The sequence below is a fragment of the Chroicocephalus ridibundus genome, chromosome 8, assembly GCF_963924245.1.
Source record: "Chroicocephalus ridibundus chromosome 8, bChrRid1.1, whole genome shotgun sequence".
NCBI lineage: Eukaryota > Metazoa > Chordata > Aves > Charadriiformes > Laridae > Chroicocephalus > Chroicocephalus ridibundus.
The window spans coordinates 44179590-44207191 of record NC_086291.1 but is presented as its reverse complement, the minus strand read 5'-3'; the positions used below and the strand labels follow the sequence as shown (position 1 = coordinate 44207191).

Genomic DNA, 27602 nt, shown 5'->3' with positions numbered 1-27602 from the left:
CTGTCTCCCTGCTGGACTCCTCCGGCATGTACAGTAGCGGGCAGTGCGGTCGCATCGGCAAGAAGCAACCCTGCATGTTATTACCTCACTACTCAGCAACATGTGAGAAGCAACAGGCATAAATCACAACAGGAAAGGTACTGATCTGGGTGTAAGGAGAAGCTTTTTCACCAAGGGAACACTGAAGCCGTGGAACAGGTTGCCCAAAGAGGTTGTGCAGTTTCCCTCCTTGGAGGTTTTCAAGACCCCAGATAAAGCCCTGAGCAACCTGGTCTGATCTCACAGCCAACCCTCTTTGAGCAGGAGGTTGGGCAAGAGACGACCTGCAGCCCCGTCCAACTTGAAGTGTCCTGTTGGTCCTATGAACTGGCCACACCAGGATTCACACCTTTGAGAAAGGTGATGCTGGTGCCAGTGAAGAGCAGCTGGTGGGAAGGCCGAGCCTGCTGCCCACACAGGTGCTTCGAGAGAGCAGCTCTGGAAAACCGCCTCCACCTCCCCAGACCACTAATGGAGACGAATTTGCCATGTTTATGCAATTAATTTAAATTAAGTGTCATGGATTAAAATTGATTCATCATTGCTCTTAGCCTTTCTAGGTAATCTTATTTGATTCACCATGTGCCACTTTTTATTTTAAATTAAATTTGCACATAAAAGGACAAGCTCCATAAAATTGCCAACTGCAAAGCAGCATTATTTGCCCCCCCTTTTTTTATTTGTGGGTTTTGTTGTTGTTTTTGTAATAAGTCATCATTGAAATCAAAGGCTGAGCTTCGATGACTTAAGTCTTTATGGGTCTCTAGAGGGAACAGACTGCCTTCCCCAAAACACTGATATTTTCAGTGCAACCCAAGCTTGCACATTTATCATCAAACTTCAACCTTTTTCCTCAATACAGGTACTCATTTATTGAGATGTGCAGACCACAGCAAGAGGTGTGAGTTGTCACACTGCACCTGTAAGAACATGCCATCAGAATTCTTAGGGAAAACCAATTATCACGCAAGATATAACAGAATATGAGTTTGGACATTGTAACTTGTACAAGTGTGTCACTTCCAAACCAATGTTTGTTTCAACAGACTCAAGCATTAAAAAAAAAAAACCTAAGCAAGGATGTTAAGGACAGATGAACACAAAGGGTTTTTTTAGTACATATGAGAAATCTTACTTGACTTTTTATCTCAGTTTAGAAGTAAATTTTCATATGAAGTTTGAGGTACGGGGCCATAAATTTATTGGGAATTCGATTATGGGCTGTCACAGTTAATTGACAACATACGCCATTAAGCAGAGAAGTGTATTTTTCTTTTGTTGTTAATGAGATGCTCAGTGCTGAGAAAAACAGAAAATCAGCATCAAGCTGGTATGGTCTCAAGTGACGGATGTATATTCTGTTCTTTATAGCTGGCTGTCAAGAGGGTACATGGAGCATTACAAACAAACCAAACCAAAAATCCCTGCAAGAGAACACCGATCCCATCGTTAGCATTACACCAGGGCCCTACCTCAGTGTGCATTACTCAAAAGAAGGACTTTTACAATAAAGCTGGCGCTGGATCTGCAGTCAGGCTCCAGCACACTCTCCTGTCTGCAGCGAGGTTTGCCCGAGTCCTGGCTCTTCCCAGCGCTCTGGCGAGCTGCCAGCAATCCCCCAGGCGCAGGCCGGCGCAGAGGAACAGGCTCGTTGCCACCCTCTCCACTGAACTAGCCCGGGTTCCAGAAACCAGAGCAGGGCACCAAGAACATCTCCGATACTCCTGCGTGGGACAGACGGTTCCTGGTGGCACCGCTCGTTTTGGACTCTGGAGGCAGTTCCTTTTGCTGCAGGCTTCTAGCTGGCAGCCTCTTAACTTCCCTTTTCCAGTGGACAAATTAGCAACTGCCACCAGACATCAGGAGGTTTTTTGGTGGTTTTTTGTTTGTTTTGGGTTTGTTTTTTAAAAAAATATGACTTGGCCTACTGCTGCATTCTAATGAAGGTAATGAAGAAATAATTTTTACAAGTAAATGTTAAGTATTTAGAAATATTAGTGCTTCCGCGATATCCGGATCTGCCTTGGATAACTCCAGCATTTCTAGCTATCGTGTTTTTTGAAAGAAATTGATGTATTTTAGTTCTGGGGAAGGCAGAATTTCTCATCCTGAAGAAACGAGAACTCCATAAAGCAAATCAGCTCAGGGCACTCAAATGCCTGCACTTTGACATGCTGGCTCGGGATTTACACTCTGCTGGAGTGAGACAGATGCTCTTTAGGAAATGAAATGCAGGTATGAGAGGGAACCAGCCCACAGGAGCCATGCCCTGCAGGCAGCATGGACACCTGCTACTGGTTTGCAGAACCAGGGGCTCAGTCACTACAGTCGACACGACCGACTGATGGGCTGTCAAAAGCCGGTGAGCTCAGTTTATCCACATACTATATATATATAAGCTATTGTGCCCAAGTTACAATTAAAAAAAAAATACACAAAAATCATTATGGAATCCAAAACTGTCCAAGCAGTGAAAAGAGCTTGGAATAGAATGCAACTTAATTTCAACAATTTCCATAATTTAATGAATTTTTTTTTCCAATCACTGTCAGTATACTGCTAGGGAAAACAAGAAAATACTTCAGTTAAGCATCAGTTACCTTGTTTCAAAATAATGCTGTTGCTCTAGTCTACTAATTTTAATTTTTCAAGGACATGTCAGTGATTTCGTCACTTGGTACTTAGGGGATGGGAGCCAGCCTCCCCACCCTACTCGCCCCAAAAAACTCCCAACCCCCGAACCACCCACAGCATTCCAGTTTTATGGCACCGTTTTCATATTCAAAATACTACATTCTCTCTCAAGGATTTGTTCTTGCTTTCAGGCTCAAAAATCTTCACTCAAGAACATTGCTAAAATGATTAATTGGAAACACTACACTTGAACTATGATTTAAACGTGGCTGCAAATATATCAAGTGCTTGCATCACCCAGAGGTATACTTCTTGTAAAGCTTCACAGAGCTTTTGCTGTCTTCTTAAACACTACCAAGCTCTTTTCATCTAGTGAGAAATAAAGAAAGCAGATCCTACCATACTTTAAATTGAGTCATTAAGCATTCATTATCAGTTTAAGAAAAAATAAGACTGCCACAAGGACGGAGAAGACTTTTTCAAGTACTTAATATTTTAATTCACTTACCAGGTTCTGTGGCTGCTGTAGAAGCTTTACCAGAGAGGGATGGCTGTAACCTAATTAAAAAGAACAAAGAAAGAAAACAGTTCTTTCTATCTGATTTCAATAAACTAGCGTAAAGATTAACCTAGAGAATAACCTTATTCTCATGCTTAACTGTTTCTCTAACTTGTGTATGTTTTAACTATTTATAATAAAACTTCTTTCAAAGTAGGACAAGCCTCTCCTTTTACAAAACATTATTATCTGGAACTTCGGAACAAATTTGGTGTCAGGCAAGAGCAAAACGTATTTTAGTACTGAAAGGTAAAAACTGAACACAAAAAAAAGAACTGAATATGAATGGAGCTTTTGCCTGATGAATGGATAGGGCTGGATTGAAACACCAGAGTTTCTACCAAGTATCATGGCCTGACATTATTAAGCGTTTCCTCGCTCGCCTTTCTAAGTTTCACATCTATGTTTGGTTTCTCTACAATACAATGCACGAACCTTTCCTCTTCCTCAGGTAGGAGCAGAAACCACTGTCTGCCAATGCAGCCCACGAGCCATTGTTTCTGCCAGTCACCATTTCACTGTGGTACAGAAGCGTCTCCGGTTCCCCCTGCCTGAAGCAGGCTGCTTACCATCCTCGCTCGCCCTCACCCTGCCCTGCTCGACTCAGGGGGCTCTCACCGAGCACTGACCACCCACCACACGTTTCAGAAACACCTCCTGACATGGGAACCACGGAGGGAAGCTCCCCACACAGCTGTGTCCCTTTACAGCAGCTGGTGCTACGCTTGCAGGCTCACAGCAATTTTTACCCTCCCTGAATATCAGGCTGATTATTCGTAGCACAATAGCAGAGATTTTTTTCCTCCCACTGTGCTTTGTAACTGATGGGATTTTTCCTCATTGTAAAATCAACTTAGAAACATATATTCCCCCCTTCATGTTCTTCTTCCACGAAGTTTCCCAGTCTTTGGCAAATGACCCTAAGAAACAGACAAGCAAAAACCTATGTATTTACTAATTTCCCAAAGAAAGCTCATTTAGCAATTGTAATTTCAGTGCATTATAATCTAGTAACAAAATACCAGCAAGGGCTTTTTGCCCCTCAGCAGATATATCCTGATGGAGCAAGGTAACCTTATGGCACAGCAGTGCTGTTCTCGGAGATGGTTTTCATGCCGATGCGTGCAATGAGCACACGTTATGTCGGACCCAGCAGGGACAAGACCTGGGACTCCAGCAGAGTTTTGCCAATGGCTCGACAGAGCTCCTTGACATCTGTCGCAGTTGGATGGCATTCATCACCAGTATCCTCTACAAAGCTATCTAAATGCTCTCTCTGCGCAAGATGCTGCCACGCTTGTTTTGAGACGTACATGTACTGGCCTCTACATTATCTGGGCTTTCACATATACACACATTCACATTTATTTGCACGCCTGAAGATGCATATCCCACCCCTGCATACTGCAGGTGCTCACGCATGATCGCTAGCAATCCTACCAGGAGGAAGAGGCTGTCTACACAGACAGCCGTACACTTGAAACTCAGGGACTAATAAGCACCCAAATCTCTAACCCACCACTACCCATTAGTTGTTCCATGACATCTGTCCGGAAATCTTTCCTTCTCAGTCATAGATTTAGATACCTCAGCTGTGCATCACCATAAAAAAACCCGTTTGATAAATTGCTGTCTTGTATTAAAGACGGAGATTCTGCACTTTTCACCTTCTCTCGTGACCAGCTTTTTTTTGCTTCCCGTTTTCCTTACTTTGACAAATTTTTAGTTGGACAAAGATGCAACAATTTATCCTTTTTACACAGAAACATCAAGGCACTAGGGATGTTTTAGGTTTAACACAATAGGTGCTTAATTTATACTCATTGATATTCGATGGTATAAGTTGCTTGCTTACAGGTAAACCAACATATCTGATGTAAAAAAAAAAAAATGAAAAAAACTTCACCAAAGGAGCACAGAAAATTTAATTTTAAGCCTGATTTCTAATGTATGAAATGGCAAAGCCAGATATTAACATCGTATTTTATATTCCCTTGTAGAAACAGTTGGAAACCTCATCTTCCCTACTGCTCAAGAAGTCAGACTGCTCTAATTTTATTAGAAAAGCTTATCATGCCGCTGAACTCCTCATTCTAGTTGAATGACAATACCCCTGATTATCCTGTCTGAGCAATGGAGCATTAGGCTACCGCGTTAATAAATCAATTATAAATTCCGTTTTGAATGTTTTAGTTCAAAACAAGGAAATATCCAGATTGTCTTAACTGCACGTCATGCTGCAAAGAATCTGTTAAAATTATTATGAAGATAATACAAGCGGTTATTTGGGACACAGACAACTAAATCTGCATTGCATCTGCTGTCACGGGAAGAACTGTTGGGCTAGAGGGAATGACACAGCTGAATGCAGTGTCACTGAGAGCTATGGCTACTGCTGAGAGCACCTTTGAGAGTACATCTGCTGTTTTAGAAATCTCTACGCTAAACCTTCCAGAAGTTTGTCATAAATAGCTACCATTGCTTAGAAATCTTAACCATTAACTCTGGTATTGCTTGTCAAAACATGTAATTCTGTTGCTGGTGTTATGATGCGTGAAGGACACAGAGATCTCTGCATTTTCTCTCACGTGACACAAATTCAAGGAGTCTGTTATCCATAACGTACCCTCTCCCACCCACCCAAGATGTCTCTCCCATTCTCTTCACTTCAGGCCGAGTGGCCTGGTCTTCATGCTGTTCCTTCTGCTGGTGCATCCTCAAACAGGCCCCAGGAAAAGAAGAGAGAATCCTTAAAGCCTGACTGTTTCTGAATGAGTAGGTCTGCGTGTAGAAAGATGTTGAACTGGTATGTGGGTTCATAGACATAAAACTAACACTAGGAAGAACTAAATGGCTAAATAACTTACATAACTATGGCAGACAAAGTCAAAAAGCTCTAGGCCAAGATGGCAAAACAGACAGTAACTTGTTTCATTGCCATCACCAGTGCAAGGGTTTGTAGCTTTACGAATCCACTCTCAAATACATTCCTATAAGTGACAGAGCTGGCTCTTAAGAGAAGGGCACCTGCTTCATCACTCTTGCTGTGTGTCTAGATCAACGCGACAGGAGACTACGTGTCCTCCAGGCTCATGAATGTGCCTGTCTGCAAAAGGAAAAAAAACCCTGGAGGCTGCTAAAATAATGAGACAGAGAAAGCCCAAAGAGTCCATCTGAACTGAGCAGCAGGCTGCTGTCAATAATAGCAAACTACACCTCTCTGCATCTCCCCAAACAAAACCAGAGCTTCCCAGCACTGAAAAACAGATTGTTCCATTTGCTATTCCAGGATGTTTGCTAATAAACGCATCAATAGAATCCCCTCCTGCACTTAGCTCACTGGGCTTTCTACCTCTATTAGGCAGATTAGGTACAGGTTTAAAGGAGTATGCTGTGCTACAAATTCCCAAAAACCATGTGGTAAAAAAACATTTTAATTTTTGTTTTTCAGCAAGAAGCAACCCAGAACATCTTTACCTAGAGGTTTTTTATACCTTAATTCTTAATCTCTCCGCACAGTGACTTATTACCTCTCAACCACTGCTGATAAATATATTTTAGTGTAGCAGATCATTATTAAATCTTGGGGAGTTCTGACAGATTTCATAAAAGGTTTTATTGGATTTCCTTGCAGAGAGATAAGCACGGATTACTAACAAGCACCTTGTGATCTTGTTTTGGTGTCCCAGTCTAGAACCTAACTGTCACCAAGAGGGACATTATTAGTAACCTCTGCAGCTTCAGATAGGCAGTCTCGCCATTCAGTACAACTTAAAAAAAAAAAATTAATGTTGTGTGTTCATTTAGATTTAGGTCAGCTGGTAAGTATTAAATTTCCACTTCCTTCTTGTTGTTACAGATGATAGAGCCATTATCTGAGAAGCTGTATGAAACACTGTACTACAGTTCCTGAGGAATCATGGAATGGTTTGAGTTGGAAGGGACCTTAAAGCTCATCCCGTTCCACCCCCCTGCCCTGGGCAGGGACACTTCCCTCCAGACCAGGCTCCTCAAAGCCCCATCCAACCTGGCCTTGAACACCTCCAGGGATGGGGCAGCCACAGCTTCTCTGGGCAACCTGGGCCAGGGTCTCACCACCCTCACAGTAAAGAATTTCTTCCTAATATCTACTTGAGATCTACCTTCTGTCAGTTTAAAACCCTTAACCCTCGTCCTATCGCTACATTCCCTGATCCAGAGTCCCTCCCCAGCTTTCCCCTAGGCCCCCTTCAGGTACTGGAAGGGGTCTAAGGTCTTCCCAGAGCCTTCTCTTCTCCAGGCTGAACAACCCCAACTCTCTCCGCCTGTCCTCACAGCAGAGGGGCTCCAGCCCTCTCATCTTTGTGGCCTCCTCTGGACTCGCTCCAACAGGTCCCTGTCCTTCTTAGGTTGGGGGCCCCAGAGCTGCACGCAGTACTGCAGGTGGGGTCTCACCAGAGCAGAGTAGAGGGGAGAATCACCTCCCTCAACCTGCTGGCCATGCTTCTTTTGATGCAGCCCAGGATACAGGTGGCTTTCTGGGCTGTGAGTGCACATTGCCTGCTCATGTCCAGCTTTTCATCCACCAGTACCCCCAAGTCCTTCTCGGCAGGGCTGCTCTCAATCCTTTCAATCCTCTCAAGCCTGTGCCTCGATTGGACACACTCCAACAGGTCTGTGTCCTTCTTATGTTGGGGACCCTTTTCCTTTTTGAAATGTTGCACAAAAAAAAAATTGACCGACTTTCCCAAGCACTTGACAAGTCCATTGTTCAGTCCCTCAGCTTGACTGATCTGCCACCTTTGCTTTCACTCAGCACCACAGTTCAGTGTTTGGTCTTGTTTCCAACTCCTTTTCAGCTCTTTTGATATAGAAATGTTAACTAAAGCATATAATTTAGTGTTAAAATGTTATATTTGTAATGTTTAAAACAGTAACATACTGTTACAGAATCACAAAGTACACAAATCCAAGCAAAGACAACCTAAATTGTAGAACTCGCATATTAAAATTAATACTAGAGCATCTTCCAGGTACCACTAGGTACTTCAAGTGAGCTGTAAGTACTGAATTTTTAGTTTCTTCAGCTATTCAAAAACACCACTACATAATACACAGCAGTGAGGTGTACCCTGATCGCAACAAGGCATACAATCTGTCAAGCTTTGTTTTTTTTAATCAGACAACTTCTCTGGAAGGGACTAAGATAAGGAAATGACGGTTTGAGCACAAAAGCAACAAGTTTTGGTACAAATGTCTCCTACCTATTGGGATGGATGAAATCTGAGAGTAGAGATCCAGCATGCGATTGCCATCTACATCTACGAGGTAGTTCCCTCGGCTCTCTTCATAATTGCAAAAAAAGTGTACAGCTTCTGCATTCTTAAAGGAAAAAAGAAACAATTAACGTTTTAAAAAGTAGCAGTGTGTACGAAGGTGCAACTAATGGTTATATAGCAAAATCTGAAAAAAAAATATCTAACAATAAGATAGAAAGACACATTACCCAGCGAGTTCGTCCATGCCCCATCCCTGGAAACATTCAAGGTCAGGTTGGACTGGGCTCTGAGAAACCTGGTTTAGCTGATGATGTCCCTGCTCATTGCAGGGGGGTTGGACTAGATGGCCTTTAAAGGTCCCTTCCAACCCAAACTATTCTGTGACTCCATGATTATATTCATTGCATGGGAATTAACCGTAGAGCTACTTTTATAGAGGGACTGTTAAAAGGGCAAGTACACACTTTTTCTACAGAAACGAAGCACAGACTTTGAGAAATTGCTCATCTTGGGAAGGCAATATGCACTTAGGTTGACATACTTTTAAGCTCAAATATACATATGTTTTCACTGGCTGCTTCTTAACAATTCAAAAGGCACATATAGTGTTTAAAGAAAAATCATTGATCCTAGCAAAATGATTCTGCAGTATTCAAAATATAGTAAAAAAGATTTTATTCAAATGCGTGTATATACCACACATAATACACTGGGCATGCAAACCTGGAGTCAATGTTTCAACTTTTTTTTTGGTATGGAGTTAAACATACAAAACAGGATTTTAAATAACTTCTGAAATCATAGTACTAACACGCCCCGAACTCAGAAAACTTGTCAAATTACCTGAATTCCATTCAGCTGCTTCATTAACTCCTGTAGAAAAACAAACAAAGAGTCTCACGCATGTAATTACCAAATACTGAAGAATGTACGTTTCTTTTTTATGATGACATAAATCATATGCAAAACCTGCAGTCCTATGGGCTTACCAGGCAACTCTACTTGCCACATGAACTTTGATAGTGCATCTTGCCAATATGACAGTCAAAACTATTAACTGTGGCATTTTTAAAAACAAAAACAAACAACAAAACCACACAGCACCACACATATAAATACTGACTCTGCCAGAGTAAAACAACGTCCAGCTAATTGAAACTCTTGCTTCATTTCAAAACCAAAGCGTTATTTCACATCATAAAAGGCCAGCTAAATTTCTATTTCAGCATGAGCACAAGTAACCAAATCTGATGAGATGTTTCAACCAACTCATGCTCTTTTGCCTTCAGTTACTTCATACGGGAAGTTGGCAGTTGAGATTCAGATCTCTCTCTGAGAGGGGCATTTCATTCATGAGCTTTTTATTCTCAGGATCTTGATAAAAGCAGGCATAGACTGTTGTGAAATGATGTTTATTCATATCAGATTTAAGGTTTGGAAAGAAATTTGTTTTCTAGCAAGCTAAACACTGCTAAAGAAACAAAAACTACAAGTTACTATACTTTGGGAACTTACTCTAGATCGCGGTCCAGGAACTTCTGTCTTCATGAGAGGTCCATCATAATCAAAATCCACATCAATTTTAGCTGCAGCTTGACTGATATATCTGTGTCCTGTAAGAAATAATGAAAACCTGAGTACAGACCATATTTGCTGTGCTCTCCGCTCAGAATAAATATCCATGCCTTACCTGACTGAGAACACTTGACAGATGAGACCAATTACATCGTACTGTCTGCAGTGAACTAAATACTTCATCCTTGACAAGTGTTAAAATAAAACTAATACCGGTGAGGTAGCTTTAAAAAAAAAACTAAAAAAATCAAGTGAAATGACAAGGCAACCCTAGAGAAACAGAAGGAAATCCTATTGCAAAGGACAGGAGGACTAAGAGCACATATGTTTCCATCTCTGCTGCTGAGTCTGTCCATTACACCTTTAGCAAGCCTTTGCTGTAAATTCCCCACTCCTATGCAGAGATGGTTTCGTTCACTATCAGTAATAATGGAAAAGCCTGATAGAATCCACAGGCAAAAACCACTGTGATGTTCTGCAACAGCCCAAAGAATACCGTTTGGGAAAGACTTGTTTCAGAAAGGTAAATGGCTGTGTTTAAAATAAATTCAAATCTCACATGAATCCAACATTTTGAAGTGCAGCTCTGCAATCTGGGTCAAAAATAGTGACAGTTTTTCCTCAGATCCTGCCTCTGACCTTGCTGTTCTTTATCTACGTGTGTAATTAGGGGATCATCGTAAACTTGGCATCTTAATGAAAGCAAAACAGGCTCTGCTTACATTTCTGAAGTAACTGTTTCAAAATACAGGGTTTAGGCATGCTTCATATGACAGAGACGGTTCTGGTAAGCATATATTCCAAATACGTATATATTCCATTACGGGGATTACAGGATACCATGGGAATTGTACATTTTCAACAGAGGGAGTACAGACTCAAGAGCTCTACCAAGGTGAGCCGCAGGAGACCATGAGCTTGCTCTGTATACTGTGGTTAAGCGTTGAACTGAAGTAACGTTCCTAACAATTACGTTTTTGTCATGAAGTGCCTGCAGGCCTCCACCCAGCACAATATCAACAACAAATTAATTTTAATATGCTTAAATTAGGGGTATCACACTTGGACCAGATCAACACCTGGAAGATGAGGGCTTAATTTATTTTAGTCTGTGACAGGCATTTTTAAGTTGGTGCAATTTGGATAGCCCAGAATGACGATCCTTAGCTGTCCTTCCCCGCAGTGGAAAGCCAAGCTGTGGGTCAGGGTGCCTCGCTCCCCACTGGCAGCCAGGCGATCCCAGCTCCTGCCAGGCTGGATTCAGAGCAGCACAGTCTGAAGTTACCATTCACCACCATTGGGGCAGCACTGCCTGATGCTAAAACAACACAACACGCCCCAGTCTGGCAGAGGTGCAGAAGGGGAGACGCCAAAATTTCCAACAGGGAATAAAGACGTTTGCCTCAGTTTGTGCCAGTCTGGGTTGAGACGTCTCAAGGAAGCCCGATTTTGAGAAACTTTATCTGAAAAATCCCAGCCCTTTGAAAGCATCGCTAACTGAGCACTTAAATTCACTGCTCATTTTGGGAAAACTTAGTCTGCTAAGATGATTATTCTCCTCAGCTTTAATTCCAAGTGTTATATCCGAGATGCGTCAGTGCCTCTCTGCTAAGCTATTAATAGGTTTCGTTACAGCAACGCCACTTCATTTTTGTGTCATTCTGTTTAGCACTCATGTAAATTGGGGACCGCATGACAACTGCTCCACTGGGGAAAAAAAGCTACTGCATATAAAAGATCAAAAACAACACAATTCACAGCCAATAAAGCTGCAGATTTATTAGACATGCTATGAATTCTAAAAAGGAAAAAGAGCCCAAGCGAACCCTTTTGTGCACCCTGCTCCTTCCCCGATGGAGATCGCAGCGAACCAACAGCAAACATTTCTCCTTCTCCCATGTCCTCTTCTCTCCCTCCCCCCAGGCTCTGGGTACTATTTGATATGATAAAAGGGAAAGCACCAAGAGAGGCACAGAATATATAGCACATTTTAGTAGTCAGCAGTAACAGGAAAGATATGGAAATCCAGCAGTGTACTTGGAATTGTTTGACATAGCTGCGAATTTAAGACAGGTGATCTACAACCCACATGCATGGTCCTCCTCCTCGCCAGCCTTGCCTAGTGCTCTGCACCAGAGACCCTGTGCCACCATGTCCCCTCCATCCGTCTTCCAGCCTCCTCCCATCCTGAGCAGAGCTTACGCAGGCACAGTGCCTTCCTTAGTCTTTTTAACTGAGTTCTTGTAAAAATGCACTTGTTTGGACAGTGATTAAGGTCTCCTCTTCTGTTAACAACCAAGCCACTCCTGCAAACACGCAAGACTGCCAGGCTCTAAAACCAAGACCAACAGTCAAAGATTTCCTGGCCATCACCCATGAAGCGTGGATAACATTTTCCCTCTTCCACTCCCCTAAAGGACAACCTGCAAAATATTTTAACAGATGAGGATTCTAAGTTAAACATAAATTTAATTATTTCTCTAAGAAAGTTCTGTTGTGGATGTCACAAAGGGCACAGTCTCCCCTGTGAAAACACATATATTTACTGAGCTGTACAGCAGGGAATCCATTTGGAGAATATTTTCCTTTTGTCCTAACTTGTTTAACACCACAAGTCAAGAGGAGAATGCTTCCATCAGCCAGGCTGTGTAACAAACACAGACCAGGACCGCTCAGCTTGCTTCAGAGATCATCATCATCTTTTTGCTACTGTTTATGCCACAGCCTCTCTTGCACAGGTATGTTGAACTAGATATTTGCTAAGGACACATATGGGCAATTAAAAATGAAGAGTATTTTGCTGTGCAGTGCTGCACTAATTCATGCCGGCACAGCTTGTGTCTATCAACACATGGGTTTTCATGTACAGCAAAGACTGGTCAAGCAAAACTAAACCATACTTGTCTCCCCAGAAGAAGAGTTGTTTTAAAGATCATTTTTATCAAATTAGTAATGTTGGTCAAATTGTGAGACATTCTTTTTTTAAACAACAGCTTCAGGAGCAGCTTATCCAAATTTTCAGTAAGTCAGCAAACCAGAGCCATCTAAAAAGTGAGCAACATAAGTGACAGGTTTCCCTTCATTGCTTGGTATCTCCTAAAGCATGCTGCGCATCATCATGCCCTACCAGCATGTGATCTCTGGGCTCATTCACTGATACAAATTTAATTTTATATACTTGTTTTCGGGAGCCCACAGAGTATCTCATTTTATTAACAGCAGTATAATGGCAGTTATACCGATTTATTGGTCCTTGCCAAAGAGTTGTTCCACCTCCTAGCTAAGGCAAAAGCTATGGTTTGAATTTGAAGGAACAGCTTGCCGTAAATAAAATGAAAATGTCCTGTGTTACCAGATCAAAGGGTTTTGAAAAGCAGGTTGTTTTTTTTCCTTCCTCTTAGATAGAGGATCAAAAATACTGGCTAGAACAAAACCCTCAAAAAAACTATAGCCTCAACATACTAACAAAGCCTTTGAAAAAAAAAGTTAAAACCAAAGTGGAGTTAATCCTCAAACTTTTTATTTTTTAATGAAGCTCTTCTCCCTTTGAGAGTATAACATATATGATTGGCACAAACTCACACAACTGCTAGCAAGGTCAACAGATTTATTCCAAATAGCCCACTTCACTACTCATCAGATACGCATACTTGTTCACAGGATTGGTTAAAAATAAACAAAACAACCCAAACGTTAAGAACACAAAAACATCGTTCTCCTGCCTTCCCCCCATTTCAACTCTTTTTTTTCTTCCCTTACTCTCATCCAAGTAAATTGAGACTCTGATCAGGAATTTTTATGATAGTCTAATGGCTGGCTCCTGCAGAGCTCAGTCTCAGTGTCCCTTGTTGTGGCACGCACAGGTAGAGCCTGGCAGGCTGCCCCTCTCATACAGGCCAAACATGGGGCTCAGACCGCTCTCAAGAGGCTCAGGCATCAGAGCCCTGGTGAACGGCAGTCTGCCCACCCCCTGCATGGAAACTCGCCAGCTTTTTGTCCCTGGACACTCTGCCCAACCGTGTCCTGCCGCCCCCACCACCCACAGGGCAGGGGGCTGCCTCCTGCTTCCAGCCGGCCGAGGCCCTGCAGAAAGGGGCGGCTCGGGGAGGGGGATCGCTCTCCTGCAATGGCTTTTCCAAGCACCTGGTTGCTGCGTGATGAAGGGCCGCATCCACACCTGCTTTGTTTTGCCTTGAGGAGGATTTCAGCCCAGAGGCCATGCTCTGTCTCTCTTGCTTCCCCCACCCCATGTGTCAGCACTGCAGTCTCCTAATGATGCAAGTAAAGCAGATCTCTCACCGCAGTGTTTCCTCCCCCAGTAAACTGCAGTGTGCTCTGCTCAGCTGGCATTTCTCTCTTGAGGGTACTCAATGTACTTTACAACTTAGCCCAAATTATTCCTATTTGACTTTTTAAGATCAACTTACTCTGCAATAGAAGCCCTGAAGTCAACCCGTAACCAATTTGATACTGATGAGTTTAGACGTTAGACGTTTCCACTTCAGGTCTTGGTTTTGAACACTGCTCTTTGCCTCTCCAAAAGACAGTAGAGATGGGATAGATAAAAACTGAGATTCTTATTATGTCCAAACAAGGTATTTTCAAGAATTAAGAATCCCTGCCGGCTAGTCCTTCAGTGAACTAACAGCATTACCTTTGTAATAAAAGATCTAGAATACAGAAAATGCCACAAGGGTCAAGTGGATCCGTATTTCCTCAAATGGGGGAGCTGAAATTCTTCAACAAAACTCCACAGTGTCTATGTTCGCTATGACTTTGTCACTGATGGACTGACAGAACATCCACATGACAGCCTGTTGCTGTTGATACTGATGTACCTGTACTGTTCTAACTCCTCCATGAAGACAGCCTGATGGCTTTTTTATTTTAAAATTTCTTCAAAAGAAAAGGCAGAAGCTCTGCAGAAACACATTACCGGCCTGAACATCCTCACAAATATTTTTTTTAAAACACAATTTTATGTTACTATTCTTAAATTCATATTACACTATATATGTAAATCAGTACCTAGATGTTTAATTAAAGTTATGCTCTTGAGCCAATAGAGCAAGTCAATCCACTGACTTTCTGTGGAGGTCTATGACCAAACTGCAACAGGAAAAGGGTTTCTTGTGTTATGTTAGCTTAACTTAAGAACAGGACCAGATGACGTGACCTCAGCTCTCATCTTAAAAGTGTGTAGATGTAATGGGCTACGGAAGAGTGTCCCTCTCTGAAGAAGCATTAGGAAAGCTCTTAAATTACATTTACCTAATGTGACCAAGAACAGCACCTTTTTCTTCTCTGGTAAACAAATCTATCTCTTCACATCATGGCAAAAGTAAAAAACCAAATGTATGTACTATTAATAAGCCTAATTATCAGAGAACACATTAGCTGAATGATTTGCTGAGAATTTTCTACCCATCCCATTTAAAGAAGGTGGGCACGATAGGCTAAATTCTACTTTTCTTCCTTCTTCGCTCTATGCAACACACATCATCTTTCTAAACACTTGGGTAAAATCAGCAAATTATCACATTCTTCCTTTCCATCTAACAGGATGTCATCATTTGATAGCAGACAGAAAAGCTCATTTTCCAACTTCTCTTTTCTAAGCTGCCCTCATCACTCACCAGGTGTCTCACTCAGCAATTTTTAACAAAGTACCACATTGCTATAGCAACATAATTAATATAAGTACACCCTTCCAACATTTTGTGGTGTTGGTAGTCACAAAGAGCACTACTGTTAGCAGGTCTCTGTGCTAAGTAGCGATCTCTGCTAACAAGAGCTGGGTTCAACGCAGGCCTAGAAAGAAAGTGCTTAAAGCTCCGATATGTTTGACCACAAATAACACTCATATAATCACAGTTCCTGAGTGTACAACAACTGGACATTACCTGGGAGAAACTCCAGTGGAGACACTGAAATTACACCAGTGTAATTAAGAGAAGGAACTACGCCAAGGGAAAAAAAGAAAAGAAGGTAAGTGAAAATAAACGCTGGTATACCAGATCTCTCAAATGCAAGTGTTTTGCTATGAAAAGTGTAAAGTGAAAGCTCCCCAAGGAGGCACATTACATGTGCCACAGCACCGCTGCCCTGTGCAAGTGTAGAAAGGCAATCTCCCATGCATGCCTGTAACTTCCACTCCACCGTGTCTATCAAACCACCCCCCAGACAGAATTTTTAACGCGTGGAGGCCCTGACAGCCAAAAGTAGGAGGACTGCGCTTTCCCCCAAGTCCTCTTTTAGGTGTTGCAAGTAGAATCTGTTACTAACAGATCTTGAAATGGAATGGCAAAAGGCCAGGCTAGCTAGAGATGTTTGGAAAACGAACATCGCTATTGCATAATATTGTGAAAACTGAGATTGCTATTTACAGAGTGCTTACGCTGTAAGATCAGAAGCTGTTCCACATGAGATTGTCTGTGTTTCAGTACTCCCACATACACACTGGAGATTTTATTGGAACAGGATTCTCCAAAGACAAAGAAAAAAGTCCAGTACCAAACAGCCCATACAGAAGTGTAAGCTCCCATAAGGAAGAGTAAGAATCATAGAATGGTTAGAATTGGAAGGGACCTTAAAGGTCATCTGGTTTTAACCCCCTGCCATGGGCAGGGACACCTTCCACTAGACCAGGTTGCTCAAAGCCCCATCCAACCTGGCTGGAACACCTCCAGGGATGGGGAATCCACAACTTCCCTGGTACTGGAGGCTAGTGCTGTTTAACATCTTTGTCAGCAACATGGACAGCAGGATTGAGTGCACCCTCAGCAAGTTTCCCCAACAACACCAAGCTGTGTGGAGTGGTTGACATGCTGGAGGGAAGCGATACCATCCAGAGGGACCTGGACAAGCTTGAGAGGTGGGCCCATACGAACCTCATAAGGTTTGACAAGGCCAAGTGCAGGGTCCTGCACGTGGGTCAGGGCAATCCTCAGTATCCATACAGGCTGGGGGATGAAAGGAGTGAGAGCAGCCCTGCCGAGAAGGACTTGGGGGTACTGGTGGATGAAAAGCTGGACATGAGCAGGCAATGTGCACTCACAGCCCAGAAAGCCACCTGTATCCTGGGCTGCATCAAAAGAAGCATGGCCAGCAGGTTGAGGGAGGTGATTCTCCCTTCTACTCTGCTCTGGTGAGACCCCACCTGCAGTACTGCGTGCAGCTCTGGGGCCCCCAACCTAAGAAGGACAGGGACCTGCTGGAGCGAGTCCAGAGGAGGCCACAAAGATGAGAGGGCTGGAGCACCTCTGCTGTGAGGACAGGCGGAGAGAGTTGGGGTTGTTCAGCCTGGAGAAGAGAAGGCTCTGGGAAGACCTTAGAGCCCCTTCCAGTACCTGAAGGGGGCCTAGGGGAAAGCTGGGGAGGGACTCTGGATCAGGGAATGTAGCGATAGGACGAGGGTTAAGGGTTTTAAACTGACAGAAGGTAGATCTCAAGTAGATATTAGGAAGAAATTCTTTACTGTGAGGGTGGTGAGGTACCTGCGAGATAAAACATTATTATCTTCTGTAGAGAGATAGAAAACAGCCTGAGATAGGTGAAGTACAGCCTCAATCAGAGTTACTCAATTTAGGAAACTGCAATAAAAGTGCAGAAAATCTGGAGGAATAAAAGTGGAACTATGAGGAGAGACTGAAACAGCATTTAGACCATGTGAGAAAAAATTATGAGGTCTTGGGGGAGGTAATAGGTTTCAAATACATAAAAGGCTGCTGCAAAGAAAAAATAAACATTTCAGCTTCCAGGTCCTTTGAGGGTAGGACAAGTAGTAAGGATTTGATTTTTTCCCTGTTTTGAAACCTAGGTTAAATATTAGAAAAAAGTAAAGGTAAAGTCAGTTCAGCAATCCAGCAGGATGCCTGAAGAGGCTGCAGAAGCTGCACTGCTGGGGACCTTTAAGAACAGGTCAGCATCCTAGAAGGGCATGGCCATGCACTAATGCAAACTGATGTTACCTTAAGGCAGAAAACTGACCTTTTGGCATGATTTCCAGTTCAAGATTCACAGACAAATTCAACCCCTTGGGGTAATCAGTAGGAAACTGAACCTAGATCTATGGAGTCCCAGCCTGTCCTCATAATTACAGTACCACTCTACCAGCAAACAATCGACTGCATCTTCACCTGCCTCCGAAGAATGGAAATGCAACAGCTTTCCTACTACAGCAGCACAGCCGATAAAACTAGAGCTGGCACAAAGTGGAATAAGTATTTACATTCAGACTATCAGTTGTGATCACCTTGCAGCACACTGGGCTGACAGCAGCAACAGAACTCAATTCAGGTAAGACATAACGCGGAGGTACGTCATCATTTCTCCAACTTCAGCTGCCTTTCTCGGATTTGCCTGGCTGTTACCGTACTGACAGCACTACGCAGGAGTCATTGTAAAAAACTATTGGGCTAGCTACTCACTCTGCTGTCCTCCTTCTGCCAATTCTAGTGAACTTTATCTTCAAGGACAAACTATCAAGTAGATTGAATACTTAAGGAAAATAAAAACACACCTGATTAAGGTTTATTTTTAAGGAAGGTGTAAGGACTCCAAACACTTAAATCCTCCCCAAAAATGTGAAGCTTGTAAGTTACATATTACTTTGATATGTTTTGCTTAGCTTTTGCATTTTTATCAACTTAAATGATTTTAACTTTCCCCGTCCAGTTAGCTTGCCACAGGCCAGCACTATGTTAGTAATGAGAACACTACAAGGAATGGTTAAGTAAAACAGATTCTCCAACCGGATGCCTACCTCTTGTCCCACATTCCTTAAAAGATCGAGGGCTTGAAATCCATCTTAATTAAACACTGTGCCCCATGTACAACTAGAGAAAAGGTTCCCAGAAATATTTTGATTACTATGAAGCTTAGTTATCTTTGTTCCCACATGTTTTACAACAGTGAACACACACGTAATTCTTTGCTGCAGTGAATGCGAATTTGCCAACATCCTTCCTTTTCACATGGCCTTTTTTTGTCAGTAACCAGTTTATTTCATGCCCAGGGTCAGCACAATGCTGACTCTCACATTTGCTTTAAAAATCAGAAATAATCAATGATGAAAAAATCTCTTTCTGTAAATAAATTTATCATAGATTCAAGCCGAACAGGATTATTGTGCTTAATGCACACACACAATGGAAACAGGACAGCCCACAGACGTAGAGACTTCTACCAAGAGGCAATCTGTCCTCTCCTCCTCTCCAGCTCCATCCCCCCTTTGCAAACCCTGTCATTTCAGTATCCACAGAAAAAACATTAACAGACCAAATGGCACTGCAGGATTTTTGTGGGAGTACTGTACAAGTCTCTTTTTTTAGTCTGTAAAGCTCTGAACTCGAGTGCTCAAAAATACCTTGGAGGAGAGCACTCTGGAACAGCGAGCTCCTGGATATCACTCTCAGCATTTCCCTAAGAGCCAGCAGAAACCAACGACACTGCAACCTTAGCTGGGGCTCACCCCAAAAATGGCCTGAAGCTCAAATTTTTGCTGTAAGCATCAGAGCCTCCTGACTATTCTGTCAGCCAGGAATGTTGCAGGGTTAAAAATTGCCAAGATACAGTTCCTTCTGCTGAGGGGTTCTCCTCTTGCTCCATCTTTTCTAGTCTCTGGACACACACACAAAGCATCTAGTCCCAAAGGCCGCAGGTCTGTCACACAACCTGCAGCCGAGGCCCTCTATTCTTTGCTTCAATATTTTAGCAGGCTTTCCCACTTACAAGTTTCCTGAAAGCAGGGATGGATAAATGGAGCCTGGAGTTGCTTTCCTTTCCCAGTGAAGATCTACACCCCCTCATTGCAGTGGTGAGAAAGGACAAGTGAGCTAGCACATCTGCCCTCCAGTGATCTCAAGTATCTTGCACAACTGCAAGACATTTGTCTTTGTGATTGGGAAGCAGCACAGAAGTTTGCAAGACAGTGGGAGGGACAGGGAGCATTAAGTGATACTGAGATGACAGACTAGCCCATAGGACTGACAGCTAACGAAGGCCTGGTTGCTGCAAGCACTTTCCATTGTCCACTATCGACCAAACGATCACCGCTCTTGCACAGCGCCGACAATCAGTGCGTCACTCCCATAAATAGAAGCGCACCCTGTGCTGAAACACTGAGCTAATACTTATCCAATAGTTACAAGACCAGACTCTGTGTTCTTTATCCAAAGGTCAGTTGCTCCCCAAAGCATATTATTTAAAAGGAAATCAATCATGTTTAAGTTTCTGAGCAAATGGAAGGGTTCTGTGTGTGCGTGACAGTGGCAGAAGGAGCACAGTGGCACTGCAGAAGAAGGGCTGGAGGAGAGAAGAAACATCAATATTTACTTTATTACAGAATCAGCCATTCAGCCATACTATATTCAGGACAAGAGCACATGAAACGGATGCTAGATCTTACATTCTACACCGCTTTGTCCAATAAAGACAACAGAAACTTAGGTTTTGTATCTATTTCACAGACTGCAGGCTTAATATACACATGCTGAATTGCAAGCTGGGGCCAAGCAAGAACTTGTGATTACGCACTTAAGAGAAAGTAGCTTGATGCAGTGTGGTAGGTTTTTATTTCGTACTAGGGCTAACTAGAGGCAGAAACACACATCCGCAGAGAGGGCCACCTCTTCATGTCAGTCACACAATACCTCCCCACAAGGGAAGACTGGCAGGATCACGCTACATAGCACAAAGACAAAAAAAGACTGATTTTGATGGATGGTTGTTTCACCTCTGCACCACCTAGCATCAGAAAATTGCTCTGTAAGAGCAGAGTTCCAAGGGCTGAAGAGTTTCATTTCAGTTAGCATGTTCACAGTGGAATTATCTAAATAAGATCTTGTTTGCAGAACAAAAAACAAAACAAAACAAAAAATCACAGCACCCTTGTGGGCCAGTTCTGGACTACACCTGCAACATTATCTAAGATGCAGAACAGCGTATTCTTCAAATCTTGAAAGATTCAACACCAACAGACAAACCCCAGCAATGTTCACACTGGAATTTTCTCCACCAGCATAAAGTGAACACTCACCAAATACAAACCAAGAAAATATTTAAAAAAAAAACCAAACCAAAACACTTACCAAATACAAGCAGCCTGGAGTTCTGCTGCAGGCAACAGGTCAGCTGTCGACTAAGCAACATTGACGCCATTTTCTCTCTTCTTTACTCAAAAAGACTCAATCTTGAGAGATTTCTTCCTGGCTGACGTTCTGAAAAAAAGAAAAGCAAACAGTTATTCATGTCCCTGTGGATGCAGCCACAATTACTGTGAAAATTTCCATTTCCCCTTTCACTAATTTCAATCAAAAAAACGGAAAGCATCCTTTGACGGACTACTGCTGATGTTTAGAGCAGTCTCAGGATTGAGACCCAAGTCTGATGCTAGGTCTTGTTGAGGCAAATGATTTCTAGGCTAAATCTGAACCTCCCAGCTTTATCGGGGCCGGGGGTAAAGATTATTATGTATTTTCCCTTGCTCTTCTTCTCTACTTTCTCTATGTATGTGGACTATGTTGAACTTTTAAAAGATTGTTTCCAGTCAGTCTCTGAAGCCAATCTGTTATTTTGATTCAGCATAAGTTTATGAGAAAAATCTCACCTAATACAAAAAGACAGCAGGACAAGCACTAGGAAATAACAGAAAATCAATTCCCTGAAAAAACAGTTTCTACCAGTTAATCACATCTCTATGAAGAGAGACTGTGAGAGCTGAGATTGATGGGACACAACCTGAAGAAGGCTCAGGTTGCATCCCATCAACATGTAATAAATAGCAAATGGGAGATAATAAAGAAGGCAATAAAGAAGGAGCCAAGGTGTTCTCAGTGGTGTCCAGTGACTGATAAGAGGCAATGGGCACAAACTGAAATACAGTAAGCTCCATCTAAACAGAAAAATCCTGGACAGGTCACCCAGAGAGGGTGTGGAGCCACCGTGCTTGGAGATATTCAAAACCCAACTGGACGTGGTCCTGAGCAGCCTGCTTTTGGTGATGCTGCTTAAGTAGAGGGTGGGACCAGATGACCTCCAGAGCTTCCTTCCAACCTCAACCGTTCCGTGATTCTATCTCAGCTAGTTAAATATAAATGACCTTGTAAAGTCAACTAGCATGAATGATAATACAACTCCTTTTTCACTCTGGATCACCTGTGCAGAAAGCCTAGCTGGAAGTCATAAATAGATAAAACAGGTCATCGAATTATTATCCAGGATACCGGTTAAATTCAAACTTTATACTTAGAAGTGTGGTACCCTGTGTTCTATGTAGGACACTGGAGGCCTTTTTACCTTCACAGAGACCAAACTGGCATTTTTCACCTCACTGGATGTCCCTCCACCCCCAATGGGTGTAGACGAACCATTTAGTAGCAATGGACCGAGGCTTGCAGTCCAAATAAAATGTCCCTATTACCCATAAAACTCCTGGGAAGAACTCTATTTTACAAATATGGTCTGAGAATGCAGTTGACTGCTTACATCATTTCTATGCCATCAACAAAACATGCAGACAGATGTTGATGACTAGATGCAGGGAAGCACTGCTACTGTGATAGGATGTATCTCTTACCCAACACGAATATATCTGAAATTTAATTTCTGTATTGTCTTTAGCCAAGGTAAGATTTGCTTTCCTTCACGCCCGAGCTTTTTCACAATTGGCAAAAGAAAACAAAAAACTCCTTGCCTACAGATCTATTCATTCACAAACCTATTAATACTCAGGTACAAAGAAAACTCCCTGTGCCTTCCCAGACAATCCACACAGCACTTCGTTTCCCTTAGTTTGCTCTGAATCCAATTTAAAATTCAAGGTATTTTGAAAACTTCCAAGGTGAGCAAACACTTGCACAACATTTGTGTGCACGCTGGAAAAAGCTAGATTAGCTTTTTAAGGTTTTGGGTCAGAAGTGTAGAGAGATCTAGTTAATTTTTTTCAGAAAAGAGTAACTTCACTTATAAGACAAGATTCATTTATTTCATTAATTAATTTTTCACTCTCAGCTTCTTTCTTTAGTTGTGCTAACTTTTGCATGATCGATGCACAAAGAAATATCCCAACACCATAAATTTCTTCTCTCATGACCATCCTTTAGGATAAAACAAATGCGAGTCTAAGTCAGTGTGACTACAACTGCGGAAAAAAGCTGTTACAGGGTGAATCAGCCCAGCACATCTCATAATGATTAACCACCTTGATTGATGTCCTCTGCTCAGAGGTATTTATCTGGTCTGTACTTCTGCAATCTACAATTCCCTCCTTAAGTTTGCTCTGCAAAGTACTTCTTTTAAAAAGTCTCTTGGAGCCTATTAAAAGCTAACATGAACATAGCCTTGCAGGAACCAACAAATGGAGCAGTGCAAACACACCTATGATAAAAGGCTAGAAAAACCCACCAGAGCTCACTTCGTCGGCCTTGTCCCTGTCATCTCCCGTGGGCATTTTGCTACAAACTGACTAATCCACCTTCCCCACAATGGTGAGACGATGCCTCTTCACACACAAATCAAACATACTGTCAAGTCGTGCTACATGGTCATACCCACCAGTGTCCAGGTTTCCTGGCAGTGGTGGAACCTACTCTTCCTTCCTATGTTGTTGCTCCCAGAATGTTATTTTATCTTTTACTTACACTTACTGTTTATCTTAAGTCCCTTAATGGTTAAAATACAATATTCATAAAAGGCTCAAAAACATATTTGGAAATGGTATTAGCTTTCTGAAATACTCGTACATAAAAAGTTATTGCAAGAGATTTAAAAATAAAGTAGCTTAGCCCTAATTTTCCTTGACAGTTGTTATATAAAAAGTTTTACCATTTTCTAGTCCAGAGTCAGAATAAATCATGTAATATCACATTTGAGCATAACTAAAATCAACTTCTTTTCCATCTCCATTATGCACACAAATTCTCACATGAGATCAGCTGATGTGATTGGTATATTTGTCTAAGCACATGTTATTTGGTTACCGTAATAACCAATTGAATTTTGCCTCCATAATCCACCTCTTGATCGATTCGCACAGGCCTAGCTGGTTCTAGGCCTGCAAGCAGCAGTGGCACAGTTTGTAAGCCAGCAGAAGTCGGCTCTCGTGCACATGTCAAAACCGCAGCAAAGCCACGCTCCATCACCAGCACTGCTTCGGAGCAACTGCGTACAGTTTCAGATTCTTTAAAATCTAGGCAAAGTACATCCACCAATTTCAGATATCAGACTGTAAAGGGGATGTGAAGGACAATGTTTGGATTAGGTTTGTGATTAAATGCTAGCTACCTTAGACCTCAAAGAAGTGAGGCTTTTCCAGAAAAAAGAGAGATTCACAAGTCTTCCCTGTAAATATTTTTCCTCTAATAGCAACTGTCTGAGCTGGTGAAGGCCATCGTTACAGAGAGCTGTACTACACAGCTGTATTTGCATATTTTTTTTAATGTAATTTTGCATTACATGAACACATGCGTTGGCAAATACAGTTGAAGTCACAATCACATTCTTTTAGTATGAAAAAATATTTTCTAAGAGGAAGGTCAGTACAGTTAATTGAGCACATGAAACAAGGATACACGGATTTTTTAAATGCACACAACGTGGAATTGGATGTATTTTTTTCCACAGCAGCTCTTAAAATTCTGTACTGAGTGATTATTTCTGACAGGCAAAATTAGTTACTAGGAACGGCAACAGTCATTCAGCAGCAGTAGCAATAGCCTATTGTGAACATACAAAGACGCACTGTTTCTGTGAGCTAACAAGATTACGTTTCTTAGGGGGAACCCCTGGAAAAATTTATAAAATTAGAAAGGGACCCCAACATTCAGAGGGGCTTGATTCAGACCAAAGAGCAAAAATATACAAACTAGCAGCCTCTGTAACACTGTCGCTTGCTAGCGGAGAAGCTAATGCAGCATGACGTCCTCGTTTCAGACCGCAGCTTGCAAAAACCTGCCTCTGAAAGCATCTTCGGGATAGATGCAGGGGTAAGAGGTGAAACGGAGACACTGCAAGACACAGATGAGAAGTCAGCACTGCAGATTTGCATCTCTTCCTTGCAACTCATGCCAAAGACACAGAAGCCTGTTTTAAATTCATGGGGGCACATTCATCTGTCCCTCAGCTGCTCCAAACCCATTTAACCAGAATAATTAAGTGGTTTAGAAACAGCAGCACAAGCTGCACACTGCAATTACTCCACAAGTCCTCACAATATGTATTTGGAGGGCAGGGGAGCAAGGAGGTAAAGGCAAATTAATTCCATCTTTGCTGTTTTCCTTCACCTGACTTTTCTATGACTCACAGCAGCGAGGGTATCGTCGTGCTCTGTGTTAATTGTAATGAAATTTAAAACATCTCAAACTACCTTTTACTCCTGTTTGCTTGGATCCATCTCAATGTGAAAGCAGCACAAGGCTTACTCGCTTTGCAAGCTGTGCGGGGCCTGCTGGCAGCGCAGGGCCAACAGCCCAAGATGCTGAAGCTTTGCCGTCCCGCAGACGGTGGCAGCCGAGTGGCTTCCCCAGCCTGTCAGGAGCCCACAGGCAGCACCAGCGTTACACCCGAAAGCAAACCCAACCTTTCCACACCCCAGCCTGCCCTGGCATCCTGGAGGTGAGCTGGTGCAGACGGTTTGCAAGGAGGGTGTTTCTCGAAGCGGTGAGAAGGCTCTTCAGTGCACAGCTCAGCATGCTTCCACACTGCATTTTCTGCATCTTAACAGTGGAAGAAACTGCAAATTGAGAGGCCAAGTCAGCTATGGTTCCTGTGACTAAAACAACAGAACAATGTTGAAAAGCCTGGCAGAACCCAGGTAGCTGTGCTGAAGGTGGTAAAACACTGCAAAGCTGATTTTCCTTTGGAATTAAAAGTTAATTTCCTTGGCTTCACCAAAGTGAAGTCCAACTACTGCTACAAAGACCCACAACGTGATAAAGTGTTACTGGTCCAGTTTTTTGAGTTGTTTATCTTCCATGAGCTCTTGTTTCTCCTTTTCTAATTGCCACAATGCTCCCACACCTGCACATCAGGACTCTTCAAACAGCTTTTCTGGAAGAGAATCAGACTGGAATATATCAGCAGCAAGCTGGAAAGAGTTTGGATACTGGGGCCAGGACATGGGCACTAAGAAGAGGGAGTCACAGGCTCTGTCACATAAGCAGCAACTACTATATGTTAAGTTAGAGATGAGATAAGCAGTTCTGAAAGAGGGAAAAGACGTAAAGGCTGCCAAAACGAGAGATGGATGGGACTGCAGCTTCTGATTTGGACAGGGATGAGATTTTGGCCTCATTCATGCTGCCCAAGCCTTATCATCTCTTACTCTGCAAGAGCTTGACAAGTTAGAAAGAAAAATCTTACCTAATCTTTCTACATTCTGCACCCCATAAACTCCTGAAAATCCCTTGTTACTAATTTTTTATTATTTTCACCAACTTCTGGCAGATAGCATTCTGTGCCTGGGGCCCACAAAACAGATCAAGGGCCCCGTCTTAAAAAAATAACAACAAACATCCTTGGATTTTTAGGGGGGGGGGGCAAGCCTCCTGGGGGCAAGTCTCCTTTACTGTTCATGAACAAGCATCTTTCATGACTTAGGTGATGCAGCTCAAGTGCTTTACTACTAAAAACAGCTCAAGGAGATCCCAGAGTCTGGAATATCCCTGCAATTTCACAACGAAATAATAGTATGGGTGAAGTGGAAGACAGTTGAGCTTGTTGTCCATTAAACATAATCATGTTCTTCCTTAGTCTGGATTTGAGGAAGAACGGGGCAACCTAATGGCATGGCAGTATCTACATAAAAAGATTACGTATACAGCACTCGCTGTTTGAAAACACGCTGCAATCATTAAGTACCTCCCCACCCTCCCTTGGGGAGATGGGGAATGTCCACATCCAATAGATCAACGCAGGAAAAAATTGAATGATTTAACCAGTTGTTATTGACAGAGGACAGGGTGACATTAGAAATCCTGACTTACTGCTTTAGCCACTTAAATGTATTAAACAACAAAGTAAATAAATAAATAAGCCTGCCAGCATGTTGATGTATTTAACTGCAATTCACTTGGTCCCAGAAGCAGAGTTAAGAGTTCAATATAGACTATGTAGTTATGAAAGCCTGAGTGCACACAACGGAATACAACAGCTCCTTTTAGTTCAACAGGTTTTTTTTCAAAGCTATATTTCTGAAAAAAATTTGAATTAGCTTACAACAGCATTTGCAAGAGACGTTTGTAAGCGTAAGAATTTCTAGTGATAGCTAGACTAAGACTATCTCAAATTATCACAGGAATAGTAAAGTCCTGTTAAGAGGGAGTTGCAAGAAGATTTACACATAGTGTTCGTATAAGGTTGGCATTAGATTTTTCCATCCAGCATCTACATAATCCCAGCACAGAGCTAAAACCCTTGACTTCAGGAAGAACAGTACCTAGCACCATCCTCATGAGATGGTGCACAAAAGAGAAACAAGCTGCTCCTCACCCAACTTGGTCAATCAAAGGTCACAGCCTCATACTTCAAAAGCAAAAGTG

At 42.4% G+C, this 27602-nt stretch overlaps 1 protein-coding gene across 5 annotated transcripts in view; it reads right to left on the bottom strand.

Moving 5' to 3' along the window:
• The window catches only part of ABAT (4-aminobutyrate aminotransferase), a 59198-nt gene that overhangs the window by 12692 nt on the left and 18904 nt on the right, over positions 1 to 27602 (bottom strand). For all 5 annotated transcript variants that reach the window (XM_063343490.1, XM_063343487.1, XM_063343491.1 and 2 more), the window contains exons 2-6: positions 21156 to 21284; positions 10006 to 10103; positions 9334 to 9363; positions 8476 to 8593; positions 3182 to 3231 (exon numbers count right to left, since the gene is read on the bottom strand). In XM_063343490.1, the coding sequence (XP_063199560.1) occupies positions 3182 to 3231; positions 8476 to 8593; positions 9334 to 9363; positions 10006 to 10103; positions 21156 to 21225 (366 nt within the window). In that variant the 5' untranslated portion in view covers positions 21226 to 21284. The remainder of the gene's footprint in view (positions 1 to 3181; positions 3232 to 8475; positions 8594 to 9333; positions 9364 to 10005; positions 10104 to 21155; positions 21285 to 27602) is intronic.